At 42.8% G+C, this 21,571-nt stretch overlaps 1 protein-coding gene, 1 long non-coding RNA gene and 1 other non-coding gene across 3 annotated transcripts; 1 reads left to right on the top strand and 2 right to left on the bottom strand.

The window, feature by feature from the left end:
- Positions 1–12,422: 12,422 nt before the first annotated feature.
- LOC148211438 (uncharacterized) lies at positions 12,423–14,422 on the bottom strand. Its single transcript, XR_015790991.1, has 3 exons — positions 13,861–14,422; positions 13,734–13,771; positions 12,423–12,760 (listed from the first exon to the last, which is right to left on the bottom strand). It is a non-coding gene; the product is annotated as an uncharacterized LOC148211438 (long non-coding RNA).
- A 2,332-nt stretch (positions 14,423–16,754) lies between these two features.
- On the bottom strand, positions 16,755–17,812 carry LOC111024544 (uncharacterized). Its single transcript, XM_022302252.1, has 2 exons — positions 17,405–17,812; positions 16,755–16,898 (listed from the first exon to the last, which is right to left on the bottom strand). Exons 1-2 carry the CDS (start codon positions 17,810–17,812, stop codon positions 16,755–16,757), a joined length of 552 nt encoding a protein of 183 aa, XP_022157944.1.
- A 2,980-nt stretch (positions 17,813–20,792) lies between these two features.
- Positions 20,793–20,898, top strand: LOC148211437 (small nucleolar RNA R71). The gene has a single exon (XR_015791097.1). It is a non-coding gene; the product is annotated as a small nucleolar RNA R71 (small nucleolar RNA).
- Positions 20,899–21,571: the final 673 nt, after the last annotated feature.

Below are 21,571 nucleotides of genomic sequence, written 5' to 3'. Positions count from 1 at the left end.
CAATGATTGTTTCAGGTGAAGGACTCGTGGGTGGCCACGGTGATGGGACGGAGGAGACATGACGAGCGAGGACCATAGGCTGCTTAGTTATTCCTGTTTAGTTTAAGTCATTGGTTAAGGCCTTATGTTGTGGCCAATAAACGGTTTATTTGTATTTGAATAATTGTGAGATTTTTTCCTTGTGGTTAGTTTTACTTCGGGATAGGTGCCTGTTTCAGTTTTATTCCTTTTGTTTAGTTTTATATAGATTGAATAATAAACTTGCCTCGTGAAGTGGTTCACGAATGTTGTTGAATGTTATTCCATGAGATTGATTTATCATTAGATTGATGGAGATTGAAACTTGATTTCATAAGTTTGTGTGCATAGGAAGTTGGCAGGCTGTAGTTGGGGTTAAATTTGATTAGTTGGGTAGTTAATGTGACCTAGAGGTGTGCGAAAAATTCTGGGTCGTTACATCTATCCTCACTAACTAGACTAGTGATCCCTCATCGGTCAAGCCCTCTCCACGTCATCACCGCGGTCGACCCTGTTCACACCTGAAAACAAATAAGGATAAAAAGGGGGGTGAGTACGTAAGGTACTCCGTAAGTAGCACTTCCTAACTAACACAAAAATCATGCTCACAGTCACGGCATATAAAATAAAACGATAGCAAGGCAATTAAATAGACAGCGAGAGATAGCAAACAAAACTTGACATTTACATACAACAACCATGCGTCGGAACTACCAAGACTACAACCAATGATTCACTAGCCCTTGTCCCATAGTACTAAACCTTCCTCTACACCCCCCCTGTGTTACTCCCCGCTTAACTTCTCGAGGCATGACGGCTCTTGACATTTATTCCCAAGATACCGCCTCCCCTCCTTTTACAGTACTTGATGTTCGACCTTGCCATTTATTCCCAAGGCCTAGCACCACTACTTTGCAAGCACCACTCTACTTTAATCCCTCAAGTCTAACTCCTCGAGTCGCATTGACCCTTGACATTTATCCCCAAGGCCTCAATACTCCTCTACAGAAATTTGATGTTCGGCCTTGCCATTTATTCCCAAGGCCTGAACTGTGCACCGGTCCTTGCCGTTTATCCCCAAGGTACCGATGACTTCCCAGCGTATTGGTCCTTGACATTTATCCCCAAGACCCCAATACTCATTTACAGAAATTTGACGTTCGACCTTGTCATTTATTCCCAAGGCAACTACTCAAGGCTTTGAACCTCCAAGCGATTTATATGCATTTTGAGGTCAGAACACCCATAGTTAACGGACTACCAACCCGTCCCTTCACCCTTCTCCCTTCACCACTTCACTAACCCTCTCATGACCACCTACAGGTAAATTTCCCACATTCTAATTCACTGCACAGTTTACAAGCATGCTTTTCCTCGTAATAAACAAGATACACCCAACAGCTCACAACTAAAACAATATAAACTAAATTATCAGTTTAACAACGCGAGCATTTCATTTACAACATATTTGCAAAACGTCATGAGCCAGTTACTTCTAACTAGAACAATTCCGAATCTACTAGTCACCTACAACAATAAGAACAGGAAGCATGTTTCCTCATAAGTGTTCAATAATAGAAAGACGGCAACAAAATCACTATAAGTTCACAAATCAAAACTAACAATCCCTACATGCTCAATTAAATTATTTTAGCAAGAAAAACAGCATCAAAACCATTCCGTTAACGTTAAATAACGCACGCACTCGCCCCCTGGTGCTACTTACACAACCACGTCCTTAAGTTTGCGTCGAACTCACACCTACGCACAAAAACAAAAAAAAAAACAGCAACATAAATATATTGTTCAGTCTTCGAAAACAACTCTAAGAGGGTTCAACGGGGCTCATTACCGCAAAACGACTTCGTGTAGGTGTGGGTAAATTAGATCTAGCTTGCAAAGGGGTGGGTAGCGTAAATCGAGCTTCGAACGGATGAAATTAATCACCGGATACCACTCAAAACACTGCTGTCCACGTTTTTACACCAGCGAGAAACGCCCAAAATGACCTCCAACGGCTTCGATTTGATGCCCGTTACTACAAAACAACTTCGCTTAGGTGTGGGTATTCCAAATCGATTTTGTTTGGTGTGGGTAATCTAAATCTAACTTCGAACAAGGTTGGGTCAAAGAAAATTATCGGGCTTCCCGGATCTAAGCTATTCGAGTCGTTGGAGGTTGTTGGATCGAGGGAAAACACCGTGAACAGCCACCACGCGCCGTCCCGCCGAACCTGGTGCTGCCCGAGACAACGCGCCGCCGCCTGCTGCTGCCGGACGCCCGACGCTGTTGCTGCGCTGCTCGACGCCGCCTGATGCTCCGACGCTGCTGCTGCACTGCCCGACGCCGCCTGCTGTTGCCCGAGCCCGACGCTGCACCTGCTGCTCCGATGTCCCCGCTGTTCGTCGCGTCGCCTGAATGGAGTTGCTCGCCGGAGAAGAAGAACCCGAGTGAGGGGTGGCCGGCGGCTCCAACAAGAGAGGGAGAGGGAGGAAGAAGAAGAGGAAAGAATAAGGGCTAGGGTTTTTCTTTGTTTTAAAACTTTAACTCCCTTGGACTTGGGTTCTTTTCCTTTTGTTTAAGGCCCACTTACCCAACCCCTCCTTGTAAAAACAAGCCAATAATATAATTTCGTAAATGGCCCACTGGTCCAAAACAAGTGTCACATAGCGGAATCCGTACTAAACCATAACTTGATAAATAACTACACGCTACTAACTCATCACTAAATCTGTAACAATACACACTAGCTGAGATGCCACACTTAAATTAAATAAAGATAACTGATGAATCAAATAAAATAAAATGAAATAAATAAATAAATAAATAAAATCTATTTTGTTATAAAATTTCTCGGAACTCGAGGCAAGCTAACCTGAGTAACGCGGGGCGTTACAACTATGAAGCCGAGGAATTTGTCTGACCTTACCTCGAAGGTGCACTTAGTCAGATTTAGTTTCACTATATGATTGCACATGACTCGGAAAGCCTCGGAAAGATCCTCCTCGTACTATTCTACAATTCGGCTTTTGACCAGCGTATTATCAACATAAACCTCCATGTTTCTCCCTATTTGGGAGGCAAACATCTTGGTCACCATCATTTGGAAGGTTGCTCCGGCATTCTTCAGCCCGAAGGGCGTGACCTTGTAGCAGAACAACCCCTGTTCAGTGATAAAGAAGGTGTGCTCCTGGTCAGCCAGGTGTATCCTGATTTGGTTGTATCTCGAGTAGGCGTCCATGAATGTTAATAGTTTAAGTCCTGCGATAACATTGACCAACTGATCTATTCGCAGTAAGGGAAAGCTGTCCTTAGGGCATGCTTTATTCAGATTGGTGAAGTCCACGTAGATTCGCAACTTCACGTTGGCCTTTTTTACTAGAACTACGTTGGATAACCAGTCGGGATAATGAACCTCCCGAATGAAGCCAACCTTCAGCAACTTGGTCACTTCTTCTGTCGTGGAAGTTTTGCGCGCTGCGCCATGGTATGCTTCTTCTGTCTTACCGATTTTTCTCCCAGGTCGACGTTTAGCTTGTGTACGACGACTGATGGATTGATACCAGGCATATCCTCATCGGCCATGCGAATATGTCGACATTGCCCTTGCGGAACTCGACTAGGCGCACCTTCTTGCTGCTTGGTAACGTTGCTCCTACGTTGGTAGTCTTTCCTGGTCCCATGATGGGTACAATTTCTAGCTCCTCGGCTCACGGGATACTCTTCTTCTGCTCAACGATCACATTGGGGGTGTTCGTGCCTTGCCTCTCTTCGAGAGTGGTCTTCGATGTGGATGATCCAACCTCGGACTCATCGTGGATAGCACATACTACCTTATGTTTTTTCATGGTGGTGGCATAGCACTCCTTCGAGGCTTGTTGCTATCCATCCACTGTCCCCATCCTGTTAGGGGTGGGAAACTTAATCGTCTGATTATAGGTAGACAGACCAGCCCTAAAATGATGTATCGATGGTCTTCCGAGGATGGTGTTGCAGGCTAGGGGCCCGTCCACCACCACAAATTCCTCGACTCGAGTGACTATGTCCTTCCCTTCCCCTAAGGTTAAAGGTATCTCGATGTTACCTTCGAGGTAGACTCGTTAACACTCAGTCACACTACAGCTCCTCCATTAAGAGTGAACACTTCTCCTTACATGGATTTCCGAGAATCCTTGTTAGTCTGAAAGTCAGAATCAATGTACTTGATGACGATCAAATCCATGGCACAGTACACAAGCATGTAATCCCTCATTCTCTAAAGATACTTGAGGATTGTTTTGAATGCAGTCCAATGTGCAGGTCTTGGATTGGATTGATATTTATTGTAATCCCTACTGCGTAGCATATGTCAGGTCTAGCACACAAACATGACGTACATACGAATGCCCACAGCTGACGCATAGGGAATATGTCTCATATCCTTAACCTCTTGAGGTGTCTTAAGACACTGTTCCTTCGAGAACGTAATCCCATGTTTGAAAGACAGTAGCACTTTCTTGGAATTTTGCATCTAATATCTTACTAGTATTTTGTCAACGTATGATGATCGAAACAAAGCTAGCATTTTGTTCTTGCGATTTCTAAAAGATCTGAATCCTAAGAACAAACTAAGATTCTCTCAAATATTTCCTATGGAATTGTGTTGCCAGCCAGTTTTTAACGTCGATGAGAAAGCTTACTGTTACCTCCACGAAATGTCGGTTGTAGTACGGAACAAGGTCGAATCTACAGGAACCTTGGATTATATTTTAAACATTACTGTTGACAGATACTAGAAGCGTAAAATTAAGAAGTATAGATGTTATTTCGCGACTTGAACAAGTAAGCATAAAATAAACAAGGCAGTAAACAATCCACAACAGCAGATACACTTCTTAAAGCTGACGATAGCCAGAAGAAACAACACAGAATACGAAAACGGAGAGAATACAGATGTAAAGACCCGAATTTCTGATACGTTTAACGAAGTAACGGCCGTATAACGCTTACTGAACCCTCCTATTTAAGGTAACGAAAATGTAATGTTCTCTTAATGCAACATACAAAATGGAGGTGCACAATAATGGAATATCCAGAAAATAATACCCGCCTCAGTGGTCAGGAATCCAATCAAAAGAAAATAATCGTTTTGTCACGTAATCCAAAATACATCAGTAATTCGAATAGTAAAATACCCATCAAGCAATAAGAGAAAGTGTCCTTTGAGTTAACCCAATGTCTAATTCCCCTTTTATTTCATAGCAATAAGATTTTTAACGATGTCTGGAATGCACGACATTATTCCCTAGCCTAACCAACACAGCTAGTGATCCCTCCTCAGTCAGACCTCCTCCACGCCATCACCACGGTCGGCCCTGCTCACACTTGAAACAAATAAGGTAGAGGGGGGGTGAGTACATAAAATACTCGATAAGTAGCCCACCCTAACTAACACCACAACACGCTCGTAATCACAACCACATCAAATGAAAACAATAGCAGAACAAATAGATAGGCAGCACGGGATAATAATAATAGATTAACATTTCCATACAAGCAACCCAACGCCTAGACTTCCAGGACTCCAACCACACGACCCACTAGCCTTTGTCCCTACTTGAACTAACACTCACTCCCACCCTATGTTGGTACTCCAAGTCTATCTTTTCGGGGCGTAACGACTCTTGACATTTATTCCCAAGATACCGATCTCCTTCTACAACGCTTGGTGTTCGACCTTGCCATTTATCCCCAAGGTCTTGAACTGTTACTCATAAGCACCACTCCACGTTAGTCCTCCGAGTCTAACTCTTCGAGTCGTATTGGCCTTTGACATTTATTCCCAATGCCCCAATACTTCTCTACAGAAGCTTGGTGTTCGACCTTGGCATTTATCCCCAAGGCCTTGAACTGTGCACCAGTCGTTGACATTTATCCCCAAGGTACCGATGACTACCCGACGTATTGGTTCTTGACATTTATTCCGAAGACCCCTAATACTTCACCATAGAAACCTGATGTTTGGCCTTGCCATTTATTCCCAAGGCATCCACTCAAAACTTTGAATAACCAAGCGACTAGTATGCATTTTCAATTCAGACAACCCACAGGTTAACAAACCACTAACCCGAACCATCACTCTTGACAATTCCCACTAATCCTCCAAAGACAACCTATAAGTAAGTCTTCCACATTTCAATTCACAGCACAATTTTACCAGCATGCTTTTCTTCGTACCAAATAATACACTAACCCAGCAGCTTCCAACAAAACAATGTAAAACTATATAACAGGCTACCAACACATGCATTTCGTCTCCGACATGTTTACAAACGTCATGGGTTAACTACTTCCAACCACAATAATCAGAACTGACCAATCACAACCAACAATAAGAAATCATGCATTCTCATAATGTCTAACAATGAAAACAGTAACACGTAACACAACGACAATCACTAAGAGTTCACAAAACCAAGACTAACAATTTTCTAATACAGGAAATAAATTATTCTAACCAAAAATCAGCACCAAAACCATTCCGTTAACACCAAATAACGCACGCACTCGCCCCCTGGTGCTACTTACCCACTGCTATGCTCCTATATCTTGCGTCAACTCACCACCTAATCAACAATAGACAAACAAAATAATTAATACAAAATTTCCAGCCGTCTAAATTCATTCTAAGAGATCTTGCAATGTCCATTACCGCAAAAATCGACTTCGTCTAGGTGCGGGTAATTCAGGCCTAACTCGAATAAATGTGGGTTGCGTAAATCGAGCCTCTAATGGTTATGGGTAGGTGCCGAGATCAAAAACTACTACTGTCCGGACTATTTCAGCAGTAAAAACTCACCAAAACGATGCCCACGACGCTGTGTGCAGCAAGGACCCACGCCACGACCCGCTGCTACCGGAAACCGCGCACTGCTGCTACCGACGCCCGCGCACTGCTGCTGCTCGACACCCACGCACGCCTGCTGCTACCGGAAAATCGCGCACTCGTTGCTACCCGACGCTGCGCACCTCCGCTGCTCGGAGTCGCCCGTCGCTGTTGCCTGCCAAGCTGCCTGCCGCGCCGTCACCTGCTGCTGCTGTCAAAACCGCCTGTGGTCGCCGTCCGTCGAGTGCTTAAAACGAAAACTAAAACGGGGGGGGGGGGGGGGATGAGAAGAGGCTCACGAATGGGAGGGGTTTTGGGGGCTAGGGTTTTCTCCTTACCTTTCTTTTGTTTTTTACAAGAAGGGACCCACTTGGGCTAGGTTCTTTTCTTTTTCCCTCTTGTTTTAAAACAAGGAAGGCCCACTTACCTAGATACTTAATTTGGGCCCAACGGACTAGAACAATTGTAGAGAAAACAATTTCCTCATTACACAATAATTAGATACATAAGTACACTTCAACACTCATAACAGTTACCACAGCAGCTCGAAATAAAATGAAATGAAACAATGAAATCAAATAAAAAGAAATTTCTAAGAAAAGATGCCCAGAGACTCGAGGGTAAACTAACCTGAGTAACGCGGAGCTACAACAGATATGGAAAAGTGGGGGAGACTCACATGCATTCACAAACCTATCAACCTACCATCTAACTAACAAACATCCGCTAATGCCCAGCTCGACTTGGTTCCCTTCCGAGACATCCGAACAAGAAAACACACAACTCCTGTTGCTGAGTTCCAAGCAGTGAAAACAAGCTCTAGGCAAGATTAGAGGACCCCATTCCTGAGAATTCACAAAGCTATAGAAAAGCACTAATCCTAAATGAAGCAAGTCAGCAACCATAAGCCCTCCAGAGTCAATATAGAAGCAAGCAAATAGAGTAGAGTGGCCAACAATACTCAATAAGATATCATAAATTCATATAGCTTCATTTAAAACAAATATAGTAGTTAGAGGTTCAGTTTAGAGTAGTTACAACATGGGAATCTCCCCCGAAATGGGATTTAGCTCATAAATGAAAAAGAGAATATAATGAGTAGAAGAAGAAGACAACTCATCTTAAGGAGATAGCAAAAAATCAAAGAAGAAAAAATTATTAGCTCGAAATTGCAGAGAAATGTCTTCTTGTGTTGTCAACTTTCTACCCCAAAAATGGGGTGAATCGTTCTCCTTGTCTTTTCAGCTCTAAAAAATGTGCTTCTTTAGGGATCTGTGTGTGGCAACTAGGACAACATTCCCCTTTTATATCGGGTCCCAAATTTAAGGCATCTAGCTTAAAGTTGTACGGACACGGTAAATCCCGTGTCTGAACTGTTACTGCGCAGTGAATCCATGCTTTAGCTCTGCTTCGTTCCAGCACTAATCTTTCTCAGCCTCGAAATTATCCTACCCATTGTTCTTTGGATTGCTGCAGTTCCTTCATGTTTAGTCTTCCTCTTTCAAACCTGCGCATTTACACTAGAAATACGAGCAATTAGAGTAGTATTTCGCTAGAGCATTCAAGACCTAGGGCAGTTAGCTTGGATTTCACTTTCTAAACTCAATTAGGCTAATTAAGAACCAAAAACCGACACACATTAACAATTCTTTGCATAAGATCACCTAAATAAACACTAGAATAACTCCCTTTTGGAGAGTTATCACACCCCACAAACTGAAAATCTTGCTTGTCCCCAAGCAAGATCATGCACTTTTCCCTTTTTTTCCATCAATGAAGAGTGTTAGAAATTTGTACTTCAAGCAACTTGTCATATACCGCAACCTTTCATTTTGATCAAGAATTCATAGAACTAACATAATCTACTAAGCACTTCAACTGGAGCAAAGAAATGAAATAAGCTTAAGTTTGTTGACACTCTGGAAGATGCTATATTCTGCCCAAGTCTAGCTTCCTTCTACTTCCCAAACTCAAGCTTAACTTCTCCTAAGGATTCCTTTCTCGAGCCTCCTTTCACTAGCCTAAACCTTTAAATCTTGTACTACCAACTTGGGCTTCTACACCATGGGCTACTAGACCTTCCTAATCCTGCAGCCTCTTTATGATCTGGATGTGGGCTACTAGCCCCTTCTTTATTGATGATGATGATGATGATTTTCTTTTTTTTTCTTTTGTTTTAAGAGCTGAATTACAGGATTAGAAAGATTCATGGTTGTATACAAACAGTAATAAAGGTATTAGATCTAAAAGTTCACTTCCCCAAACTGAAAAGGTTGCATTGTCCTCAATGCATCTAAGGACATCTAGAATGTAATGCTCTAGCATACCCCCAAACTTAAAGCGAATGTAAAATGAGAAATACAAGGATGTTCGTTATCAAGATATACATGAGTGCGGAGGGCTAATGCTAACAACTGGGGGGGTTTAATAGAAGAGGTCCATGCTAGCTATACAAAGATAAGGGTTGGCTTGGAGAGATGACCGTTGAAATTCTGCCCTAAGGTAAGTGCTACCTCAGGCCAGTACTACGAGAGGGATGCTAGGGCATGGGCAGGTAACATGAACCAGAGGGAGAACAAGAGAAAGCTAACTACATTAACATGCTCCAGCATCAACAAGAAAACTACGCACTTAGCAGGCTCTAGCATATAAATTATATACACATGGTTGGGAAACAAGCAGAAGCTAAGAACACAAGATTACTAACAACAACTTCATTGATTTTAACAAAACAGGGGGGGTCACATACTGATTGAAATGTAAAAACAACAACTACTTTGACAAAAATTTAAAGGATGGGGACATCCTGCGGAGGAAGAGCTTGGTGATGAGGCTTGGGAAAAATAGGTGGCCAAATCTCTTTACTGCGCAATGAGCAATCTCCCGATGGATGAGCTAGCCAAGTCAATAGAGCGCCCCTCCAGGATGCAAGCCAACAGAAGAACCCTGTCCTTTGTAACAGACGAATCATGCGTTGTTGGCATGATTCGACTCTTAACAAAGTAGAGCCAAACTTTTGCTTCAGCAGTGAGCTGACCAGATTTTAGAGAGCGGGTGCCTTTTTCTATGATCTGCTAGTACGCGCATTTTATCCCAACTAACTCCAGGGCGTGGTCAAGCTCTCTGATGGAAGGTTGCTGGACAAGCTGATTAAACTCAGCCCGTGGGTTGCTGAGAAGCTTTAAGACTTTGTTGATTCGATCGGGTGTCCATTCCACCTCTACTTCCCGCACCATTGTGCGCCCCACTCTGTCAGCATCGTAGTTGGCATAAAACTCCCATACCAGCTCCAGTAGCACCAAGTAGGGGGCTCAAAAAAATGCTCCCACTTTTGCTTTGTTGCACCCTTCTTGACAATCTAGGGCATATCTACTGCTACAAAGACCTTCTCGTGGTAGAGATCACTCGTTTTAATGCCTTTATAGCTAGCTTTAGCTGCGGGGTCCACAAACCTTTGGAAAGATGCCTGGCTGACAGGTACGATGTTGATTCATTTTTTTGAACTTGGTGTTTGTGTGTACCTGCAAAACAGAAGGACCAGTAATGCGTCATTTCCCTCAGATGGGGAGACGGTCTTTACCATTTTCAATCTAGAAGGCAGCGGCAACTTTAGGACTTTTGCTTCTTGGCCGGGCTAGGGCTGGGCAACGAAGTAGATAGTCGCTTTGTTTTTTGAGTTCTCGAGGCGGGGCCATCAATGGCTATTAGTTTGGGTAGCACTTGAGGGTGGATTTCCTCAACTACTATAGAGGGATGGGAGGTAGTGATCGGGGTAGGGTTAGCCTGAGGTTGGGGGACGGGCGATTTGGTGGGTGGTAGGGGTGGTGGTTGGGTAATAGACGGTGGTGGGTTACTGAAGATTGAGAGGGGGCAGTGGGAGTAGCGGGGCTGAGGGGCGGGTGCTTTGTAGTGGGAGAAGAAGGCTGTGTCTAAGGTGGGGCAAGTGGGAGAGAAGTGGCAAGGCCTGGGATACTCACTTGAGGATTGGGCGCGGTGCGGACGATGGAGGGAGCTTTCACTCTTCTTGGGAGTTTTCTAAACTTTCCGGCGTTTGCTGGGCTGGGCTCCTTTTAGCGGAAGCGTCCAGCAGCGGAATCGCCTCCATAGCTTCGTGAAATTCACCACTCGACTCCTTACTAGCTGAGACCTCGAACGCGGCTTTCTTTTTGTTAGCCTTATGCTTAACACCAGGCATGACTGTGCTAGGGTTTCTGGGTTCTCACAGAGAGGGGAAAGGAAATTCGAGGATGTTTATGAGGGAGAGAGAAGACGGTTTTGGGCGGAGTGAAGATAGTGGAGGATCGTGGGCCTTTAAAAGAAAACGAAAAAAAACGAAATTTGAATTTATCCCAAAAATCCCAATTCAAAATTTCCCTCCCAAATCGAAATACATCTTCTCAAATCATCATAATTAATTTCCCTTCCCCAAATCTTGGAAATGACAAACTTCTCTCTTCTAATGGTGTAGCCGTTTTCTGCCTTAATTAGCCTCTCTGCACGTCTGCCACACTGCCACGCTGACACCTGTTCTCTCTTTGCGCCAGCGACAACTCCTCATTACTTCTGCCGCCATCCTTTACTTGTCGACTGCTCAAACTTGACTTCAACCTTATCCCTAACCTACCAAAAATAACAAAATTAAAATTATGAAGATGAAATGAGAAGAAATTAAACTATGCAATGTGGAATTAAATTTGTGGGAGCATGATGATGATTTAGCTTTGAATTCTGCTCTTTTATTTCTCTGTTGAATTTCTTTAGTCTGTTGCGAAGTGGTGGGCTCCAGCATCGTGCACCACGCTTCCTCCATAGAAATGCTTTTTAGCCTTGCCCATTTACCGTAAATTCCCGTCTTGAATCCATTTCTTGCACCTTGATGGCTCCATGAGGGTTCACATGTGATACTAAAAACGGTACTGACCATCTCGATTTGAACTTCCCAGGGAAAAGCTTTAACCGTCAGTTGAAAAGTAGTACTTGCTGCCCTTTTTCAAACTGTCGCGGCTGAATTCGTGCATCATGCCATCATTTTGTTTTCTCCTTATAGATTTTGGCATTTTCATACGCATCTCTTCGAAACTCTTGTAGTTCTAGCAATTGCAAGCGCCTCACTTCTCCTACTGCAACGTAATCCAGATTCAGCTTCTTTTTGGCCTAGAATGCCTTATGCTCCAACTCTAATGGTAGGTGACATGGTTTTCCAAAAACCAATTTGTATGGAGAGGTTCCCAAGGGCATTTTGAATGCAGTACGATAAGCCCACAAGGCACCATCCAGTTTCATTGACCAGTCTTTTCTATTTGTACTCACAACCTTCTCTAGAATGTCTTTGACCTCTCTATTGGATATCTCAGCTTGCCCATTCGATTGGGGATGGTAAGCTGTAGATACTTTATGTCTGATAGAGGCTATAGCTTTGTTGATGAAGTGGGAGCTGTAACGACCCAGAATTGCCCACACACTTCTAGGTCACGTTAACTACCCATCTAATTAAGCTTAACCCCAAGTACGTCCTGCCAACTCCCTATGCAAACAAATATATATAAAATCAAGTTCCAATTCTCATCAATTTAACGATGAATCAATCCCATAGAATACCATTCAACAACATTCGGGGACCACTCCACGAGACAAGTCTATTATTCAACTAGGTGAAACTCAATGAATAGAATAAAGCTAAAATAGGCACCTATCCCGAAATGAAACTAACAACAAGGGAAATCTCCCAATTATTCAAATACGAACAATTCGTTTGTTGGCCATAACATAAGGCCTCAACCAATGACTTAAACTAAACAGGAGTAACTAAGCAGCCTATGGTCCTCGCTCGTCATGTCTCCTCCGTCCCATCACCATGGTCGCCCCAGAGTCCTTCACCTGAAACAATCATCGTAGAGGGGGGGTGAGTATATAAAATATACTCCGTAAGTAGCCCTCACCAACACACACACACATCATGCTCAATAATATCATGAAACAATCGTAGTCATGCCTTTCAACACATTATGCATTCAAACATAAACACATTCCATAAAAATTTAGTGACAATCACAACCAGTAAACACATTAACAACCAACCTCTAGTCTCCCTAACACCACAAGTACCTCCATACTTATCTCAACTATCCTGACCTTCCACAGTTATCCACTTCGAATAGAGTCGGCCCCTGACCATTTATACCCAGGGCCCCGACACTACTGCATCGGCCCTCGACCATTTATACCCCAGGCCCCGATGACTTCACCGTCTATTGGCCCTCGACCATTTATACCCAAGGCCCCAATAGTCTTCCTTCCAAAGGACTCGACCCTCGACCATTTATACCCGAAGCCTCGATACTCCATTAGTGACGTATCAGCCCCCGACCATTTATACCCGAGGCCCTGACACTCATACATTCGTTTCCTCCAAGAATCCCACTCTCACCAGAGTTTTACTGTATACTTTCTTAAGCCACTACCCCTGCATCTTTCAACTCACAAATACAATTCAACATGCTTCCACAATCTTAACAACTTACTAATAGTGAGATAATAAATCAATCATGTTTAATATCCAACATCATCATATTAACAAGCATTACTAAGTATACTAACTCACAACACACGCCGAACCATTTATGCTTATCCAGGCAACCAACATTACCACAGCAATACTGAACAGTTTAGCAAAGCAGAAATCTCAACATTTTCATCACAAACATCCAACACAACTCCAAATATATCGACTTACACAACGAGAATTATTTAACACAACGCATAACAAAATTAGCATAAAACTCTACAAAAATCAGCGCGTTAGAGACCATTTAGCGTCCATAACGCACGCACACGCCCCTTGTCTACTTACACACAATCGCGCCCTTAAGTGTTGCGCCAACTTCACACCTAAGCAAACCAAAACAGAAAAAACAGCACATTACGCTCCCTATTTAGCCTTCGAAATCAACTCTAAAAGGGTTCGAATGACGCATTACCACAAAAACCGACTTCGTATGGATGTGGGTCACCTAGATCTAGCTCGCCAAGGTGTGGGTAGCCTAAATCGAGCTTCGAACGGATGTAGGTCACCGCCAAACGTTCTAAACACCGCTGTAACGTACAAATCCCGCTGCTGGAGTTGTTGTTCGTAGGATCGTAGCAGCAAGTCGCCGCCCTTCCGCTGCTGTACCGCCTGTTCGCCGTGCGCCGCCGCAAGGAGGAGGCCGCGTTGGTTCGTTGCAGATCGTTGGGGCGCCACCGTTGTTGGGTATCGTCGAAACTGCTGCAAAACCCGCGCGCCTCTCGTCAGACTTGCCATTCGCGGAGGAGCGCCGCAACCTTGCACGCAGAGACGCCGGAGAACGAGTCTCGCCGCCTGCTGGATGTCGCCGGAACCGAAGACGATGCTGTCGGAGCCGGGTCGCCGTCGAAGATCGCTTCATGCCGATTTGTATCGCGCCGCCACCGCCGTGGGTGTCGTCGCTCCGTTCGGAGTGGGCCGGATATGCTGCCGGAAAATAGAGATGGGGGCGGCGGGATTGGAAAACGAGGAAGAAATCGGGGGGGGGGGGGGGGGGGCGACTGGTTAGAAGAAAGAAGAAGAAGAAAGAAAAGCTTGGCTAGGGTTTCATTTTTTTTTCTTTTGTTTTGTTTTAAAACCAAATTACCTCAAATGAGGCCCAACAAGTCCAAGCCCAAAAGGTAAGAAATCTACCCCCCTCCTAAACAAGACCCACCACACGGGATCCGGTAAATATTAATTTAAATGGGATTTTAGAGCCCGATAAACATAGATAAATTCAATTAACATTCACTTTAAAATTAAATGAAAAATCTCCTGATTCGAGACTAACTAACCTGAGGGGCTCGGGGCGTTACAGGAGCATTCGTCACTGATCACAGCTTTTGGAATGCAAGACGTTATAAATATATGCTTGCGCAAAAACTTGGCGACCACTTTGGCATCACTGCTGGCGCATGCCACTACCTCAACCCATTTGGATACATAGTCGACTGCTAACAAAATGAACAAGTGTCCATTTAATGGAGGGAAGGGCTCCATGAAATCCATGCCCTAGACATCGAAGAGCTTCACCTCTAAAATGTATGTAAGAGGCATTTCTGACCTCTGGGAGATGTTTCCAACCATCTGGCATTCGTTAAATTGTTGTACTAATTCGTAGGCATCTTTGAAAATAGTCGGCCAGAAGTACCCATTCTGGAACAGTTTTGCCACTGTCCTCTGCCCTCCAAATTGCCTACCATATGGTGCAGAATAGCATTTGGTTATCACATGATGTGCTTCAATATTGGCAATGCATCTTCTGGCCATTTTGTCTTGACATACTTTGTAGAGAAATGGGTCGTCCCACACATAGAATTTACTCTCATGCAAACATTTCTTGAGATGTTGCTTGTTCATGTTAGCATGCAATACTCCACTGGCGATGTAGTTAGCTAGGTCAGCGAACCATGGCTCATCTTCCTCATTCAGGGATTCAATCCCCACTACTTGCTCATCTGGAAATGTTCCTCTGATCTCTGATTAGTCTCTTGAGGTTCCTAGGCCAGTCAATCTAGACAAGTGGTCAGCAACCAAATTTTCTGTTCCTTTCTTGTCTTTGATTTCTATGTCCAATTCTTGTAACAGTAGAATCCAGCGAATCAACCTCGGCTTAGCATCCTTTTTGGTGAGCAGATATTTCAGTGCTGCATGATCTGTATAGACAGTCACTCTGGATCCCACTAGATACGCTCTGAACTTCTCAAAGGCGAACAACACTGTTAATAATTCTTTTTCCGTGGTGATGAAGTTGATATGTGCTTCTATCAAAGTTTTACTGGCGTAATATATCGGATGCAGCAGCTTTTCTTTGCGTTGAGCAAGGACTACTCCCACAACATAGTCGCTGGCATCACACATGAGTTCGAAGGGTTGTGTCCAATATGGTGCTGTTATTATTATAGCATGGGTGAGAGCATGTTTAAGTATTTTGAACGCCTGGAAATAGTCAGATGTGAAGTTAAATTCTTTGTCATTCTCAAGTAGAGGACAAAAAGGTTTAGAGATTTTAGAAAAATCCTTTATAAATCTGCGATAAAAGCCGGCATGTCCCAAGAAGCTGCGAATGCCCTTGACGTTCACAGGTGGAGGAAATTTCTCTATTGCCTCTATCTTCGCGTTGTCTACTTCTATGCCTTTGCTGGAGACTCTGTGCCCTAGCACAATTCCCTTCTGCACCATGAAATGACATTTCTCCCAATTCAATACCGAGTTTATTTCTTCACATCTTTCAGCACCTTCTTCAGATTATCCAAGCACTCTGTAAATGACTTTCCAAAGACTGAAAAATCATCCATAAACACCTCAACTACTGATTCTACCAAGTAAAAAAAGATGGCCATCATGCATCTTTGGAATGTTGCTGGTACATTGTAGAGCTCAAAAGGCATTTTTCTGAAAGCAAACGTTCCATAGGAACAAGTAAACATCGTCTTCTGCTGATCTTGCGAGGCTATCGTAATCTGATTATACCCACTGTACACGTCTAGAAAACAGTAGTACTCCTGGCCTGCACGTCTATCTAGCATCTAATCGATAAAGGGAAGAGGAAAATGATCTTTCTTTGTGGCTTTAGTCAGCTTGAGGTAGTCCATGCATATACGCCATCCTGTCACCATCCTCGTGGGTATCAACTCATTCCTTGCATTCTTCACCACAATCATGCCTCCTTTCTTAGGTACACATTGCACTGGGCTTACGCATTCACTATCTGAAATGGGGTATATGATGCCTGCGTCTAGCCATTTAATAATCTCTTTCTTTCTTCACTACTTCCTTCATTACTAGATTAAGTCTGCGTTGAGACTCTATGGAGTTCTTGCACGCTTATTCCAGCACAATCGTGTGCATGCAAAAGCTGGGGCTTATTCCCCTAATATCTGCAATAGTCCATCCAATTTCCTTCTGATGGGTTTTGAGCATGCTCAGCAACATCTGATCCTTTTCCATTGGTAGATCTGCTACTAGTTTCTGACAATCCCAAGTAAGCATACTTGAGTTGCTAGGGTAATGCCTTAAGCTCCAGAACTAGTGGTTCTTTTACAGACGACTTTAATAATTTATACTCACTATTTGCCAGGTCTAAAGACTCGTGTATGCTCTTATCTGATTTATCGCTGTTATCTAAGTAAATAACCTCTGGGTCTTCCTCTATGTTGTCAAAATAAGGTCACTTCTAGAGTCCAAAACTTCCAGATGCTTTAGCATGGCTTCTGCTTCCAACTCTTCAATCAATGCCTCATCTAGGATCTTCAGCACGGTACACTCTTCTGATTCAGCTGGGAATTTCATTGAGTCGTATATTGAGAATTTCACTTCTTGGTCTTAAACTCGCATCGTCAACTCTCCTTTGTAAACGTCTACCAATGCTCTCCCTGTCGCTAGAAATGGCCTCCCAAGGATGATAGGAACCTCCTTATCTGCATCATAATCCAAAATAATAAAGTCAGCAGGAAAAATAATTTATCAACTTGTACCAAGACGTCTTCAATTTTCCCTTCCGGATGCGTGATGGACCGGTCTACAAGTTGCAGTGTCACTGTTGTAGGCCTTGTTTCTCCTATACCCAACTTGTTATAGATGGATAAGGGCATGAGGTTGATGATGGCTCCCAAATCACATAATGCAAGTCCTATTTCTTGTCCTCCAATGGAAACAGGTATCGTAAAACTTCCAAGGTCCTTCATCTTCGCTAGAATTTTGCTCGTGAGGATATTGTTGCATGCCTTGGTCATCGCCACAGTCTCATACTCTCCCAGCTTTCTCTTCTTGGTGAGTATTTCCTTTAGGAATCTTACGTAATTCGGCATCTGTTCTAGAACTTCCACCAAAGGTATGTTTACATGTAGTTGCTTCAGCACATCTAGGAACTTTTTGAACTGCATGTTCTGCTCTTTCTTCTGCAACCGCTTAGGATATTATTGTGACGGTCTGTATTCTACTGGAGCATCTGCATGCTCTATCTGCTTTCTTTTCTTGGGCACTCTAGTCTGTGTTGAGTCTGTGTTGTTGTGAATTTCCCTAGGTTGCTTCGTGTTTTGCACTGGCGGAGTGGTTAAAACTTTCTCTGCTGGCTCAATATTCTTAGCTGCCTGAGATTCTCTTGATTCTTTCTTCGTAGGCTCGCTTACTACCCCTGGAGCAGTCGAGTGTGTCGGAGGTAATGCTTTGCCACTTTGCAGTGTGAGGGCCTTACATTTCTCCTTACCATCCCTCTTTGGTACTTCATTATCGCTCGACAATGCTCTATAAGGTCTGCTTTTCAAATCAGTTGCTAACTGGCCTACTTGCAGCTCTAGATTCTTAGTGATGTCGCTTCGCTCTGCAGAGTGGCGTCATTATTAGCCATATATTACTTCATCAACTTTTCCAATGACGCAATTGTTGATGGGATGTGAATCCCGGAGCGGAAGCGGATCATCATTCATGATTTTTTGAGAAAACAAAAACAAAGGTGTGAAGAAGAAAATACAGGGGAAACTTACATTTGAAGAACTTTTCTGCAACGATTTTCACCCGAACACCACCACCGAATCTTCCGAGCTATCCTCTTGGGCCTCGATAACACGCTTGTGGGAGCGTTTCTTTGGAACGAGGGGGAGAATTGAGACAGATTGAGAGAGAGAGATGCTGGGGGTTCTTTCTTTGTTATCCCTGTTTTGTATTTTACAGAACTGCAAAATAGAAAGCATAACAAAGAGACAGTGACGTGGGGAGTTACCTCACGTCAATTAACTGCCCACTCCCCTACAATTTTGCAGGGGAGTTTAATATTAATATTAATAATTAATATATATATATATATATATTTAATTAATTAATTAATTAATTAATCATATTAATTATTAAATGTTAATTAATTATTAATCTAATTAATAATTAATTAATATATATATATGTATATCAAATAATTAACACCTAATTATTTATCACATAAATAGAGTCATATTCTATAGCATTTCTCTCGTATAACCTATAGTTCTAATGTACATCTTATGCACATTATTTTTAACCTATAGTTTTAATATGAATCTTATTCATATTAATTTTATTTGAATCTCATTCAAATAATTTCTCTCATAATATATAATTTTAATTTAGAATTAACTATATATTATAATGTATCAATATACATATAATCCCTTCAATAATTTGAACAGTTCAAATTCTTCCAAAAACTTGATCATTGTTTTACCCATTATGAGCTAGCAAGGGGACCTAATGGACCTACAGATCAGAAGCTCCAACGATACGAGATTAATCGATCAAACTCATTGATCCAGTTAATCAACAATCGTTAACTACGGGTCACTGCACTAAAGACCCGCAGTTGCACTCTTTCCACTGCAGAATGTTTTCGTGTCCATGGATATACGACCATTAATGACAAGTCAATCCTTCACGAGTGCTCGTAACTCAAGTTGGGTCAAATTACCGTTTTACCCCTGAGTTACATCTTACTCCTTAAATACCACTGCTCCTCTAATGAACAACCCGGTTATGGTCCGACTAATAACCGGAAGTCCCTCTTAGGCCAATGAGAGGGTGGGGCCCCTTGTTCAAGTCCCGGAATCAACATTTAAGAGAACACTCATCTACTCCCTTAAAGTCGGAGAGGAGTGAATTCCATTTTGTGAAGTTATGTTCCCAGCTCCCCACTCGGTCTCGTCCCCAAAATGGTAGGAATATTGAGTCGGCAACTCGGGCCACTCTCACCCATACAGATCAAAGGACGAGCCCTCACGGGCAGGAGCCCATAACTCACTCAGGATTGAGAATGAGTTGTTTGGTCATCCTATGAAATAGCAATCTGTTAGTCAACGACATTACATCTAAAGATTGACTATTTCGCAGTCCGGTCTTATACAAACTCATTGTATATGATACCCCCACTAACATTTACAAAGTGGGCCGTATTCATAGTGTTGCTAGGATAAGGTACCCAGCCTTATCCATATACTATAGACCCTTCAGGTTATTCACGGGACATTATCCACTCATATATCAGGAGTATATCAAATATATACCTCGTATATCAAAGGGTATATCAAATATATACCTAGTACATCAAATATATACCCAATATATATACTTTCCCGTTTACATTAAACTAACCTTGGATGTTTAGTTTATTGGATTTTGGACAATGCAATGCTATGAATTAAACAACAAATTTATTGAATAAAACTTTATTGAATATACATTTATTTTTACATAAATACAAACTACGAGTTTAGGGCAACACACCCAACAATTGTTCCTTCTGCGGGATTCTATGCCACCACCTAACCTTGGTTAGCAAATCCTGGGGGAAAATTCCCTTTCTGCTGGTATGCTGGACCATTGGAGGTACTAACATTATTTCCTCCCTGATTTCCACTCCAGCTGAAATTCAGGTGCTTTCTCCACCCTGGGTTATATGTGTTGGAATATGAGTTGTTTCTACTGTTCTGTGGATTCCCCAGATAGTAAATCGGTCCTGGGTTGCCAGTGCAATTGTTATAATGATGATCTCTTTCACAAAAAGAACAAGAGATCCCCTGAATGTGGCTAATATTTGCCTTGCCAACAGATGCTCCCACTGTGCTCTACTGCGTCATGCTTCCCATCACTAAATTTGTCAGGTTTTCAATTTTCGAGTTCAAAGCAAAATATGATTCAGATTCATTAAGCCCCTTACCTCCTCTACCTTGAATAGCTCTAGGGTCTGACCACGAATGATTGTTCGATGATATTCTCTCCAAGATGTTGAATGCTTCAGCATAAGGTATTGCTAGAAATGCACCATTTGCTGAGGCATCAATGACCAAAAGCGTAGCGTCGTCCAATCCATTGTAATATGTTTCAATTTGGATGCATCTTGGGATTCCATGGTGAGGGCATTTCTGAAGCAGTCGCTTAAAACGCTCCCATGACTCACTCACTGACTCCCCAACAAACTGCTGAAAATTGTTAATATCACTTATGTACTTAGCGTTATTACTGGTCGGGAAGTACTTCATCAAGAATTTATCAGCCAAGTCATCCCAACTTGTAATGGATTCTGAAGGCAGCGACTCCAACCAAGTCCTGACTTCATCTCTAAGTGAATAGGGGAACAACTTAAGCCGCAACACTTCTTTATTGCATCCTTCATCCTTAAACGAATTGCATACCCCCATAAAAAAATCAAATGTGAATGCGGGTCTTCAATAGCATGTCCGTGAAATTGGCCTACTATCTGGAGCATCTGAAACATTACTAGTTTTAGTTCAAACTTGGGGGCTGCAATTTTAGGCTCCATGATTACTGGGTTGAAATTATAAAATTTTGGAGTCGCGTACGCCTTGATTTCTCTGTCGATGTCATCTGCTAGTAATACAGCGTTGAGAGGAGGTAGTAGCAACAGGAACCCGTGCCTGAACTGTTACGCGCAGTGAATCCATGCTCTAGCTCTGCTTCGCTCTAGCACTAATCAGCTTTCCCTCGAAATAATCCTGCCTACTGTTTTCTGGATTGCTGCACTTCCTTTATGCTTAGTCTCCTTCTTTCAAACTTGCGTATTTACACCAGAAAGACGAGCAATTAGAGTAGTATTTTGCTAGAGCATTCAAGACCTAGGGCATTTAGCTTGGATTTCACTTTCTAACTCAACTAGGCTAATT

This window comes from Momordica charantia (genome assembly GCF_013281855.1).
Source record: "Momordica charantia cultivar OHB3-1 chromosome 5 unlocalized genomic scaffold, Mcharantia_2.0 BLBB01000005.1, whole genome shotgun sequence".
NCBI lineage: Eukaryota > Viridiplantae > Streptophyta > Magnoliopsida > Cucurbitales > Cucurbitaceae > Momordica > Momordica charantia.
This window is presented reverse-complemented; position numbering and strand designations above follow the sequence as displayed.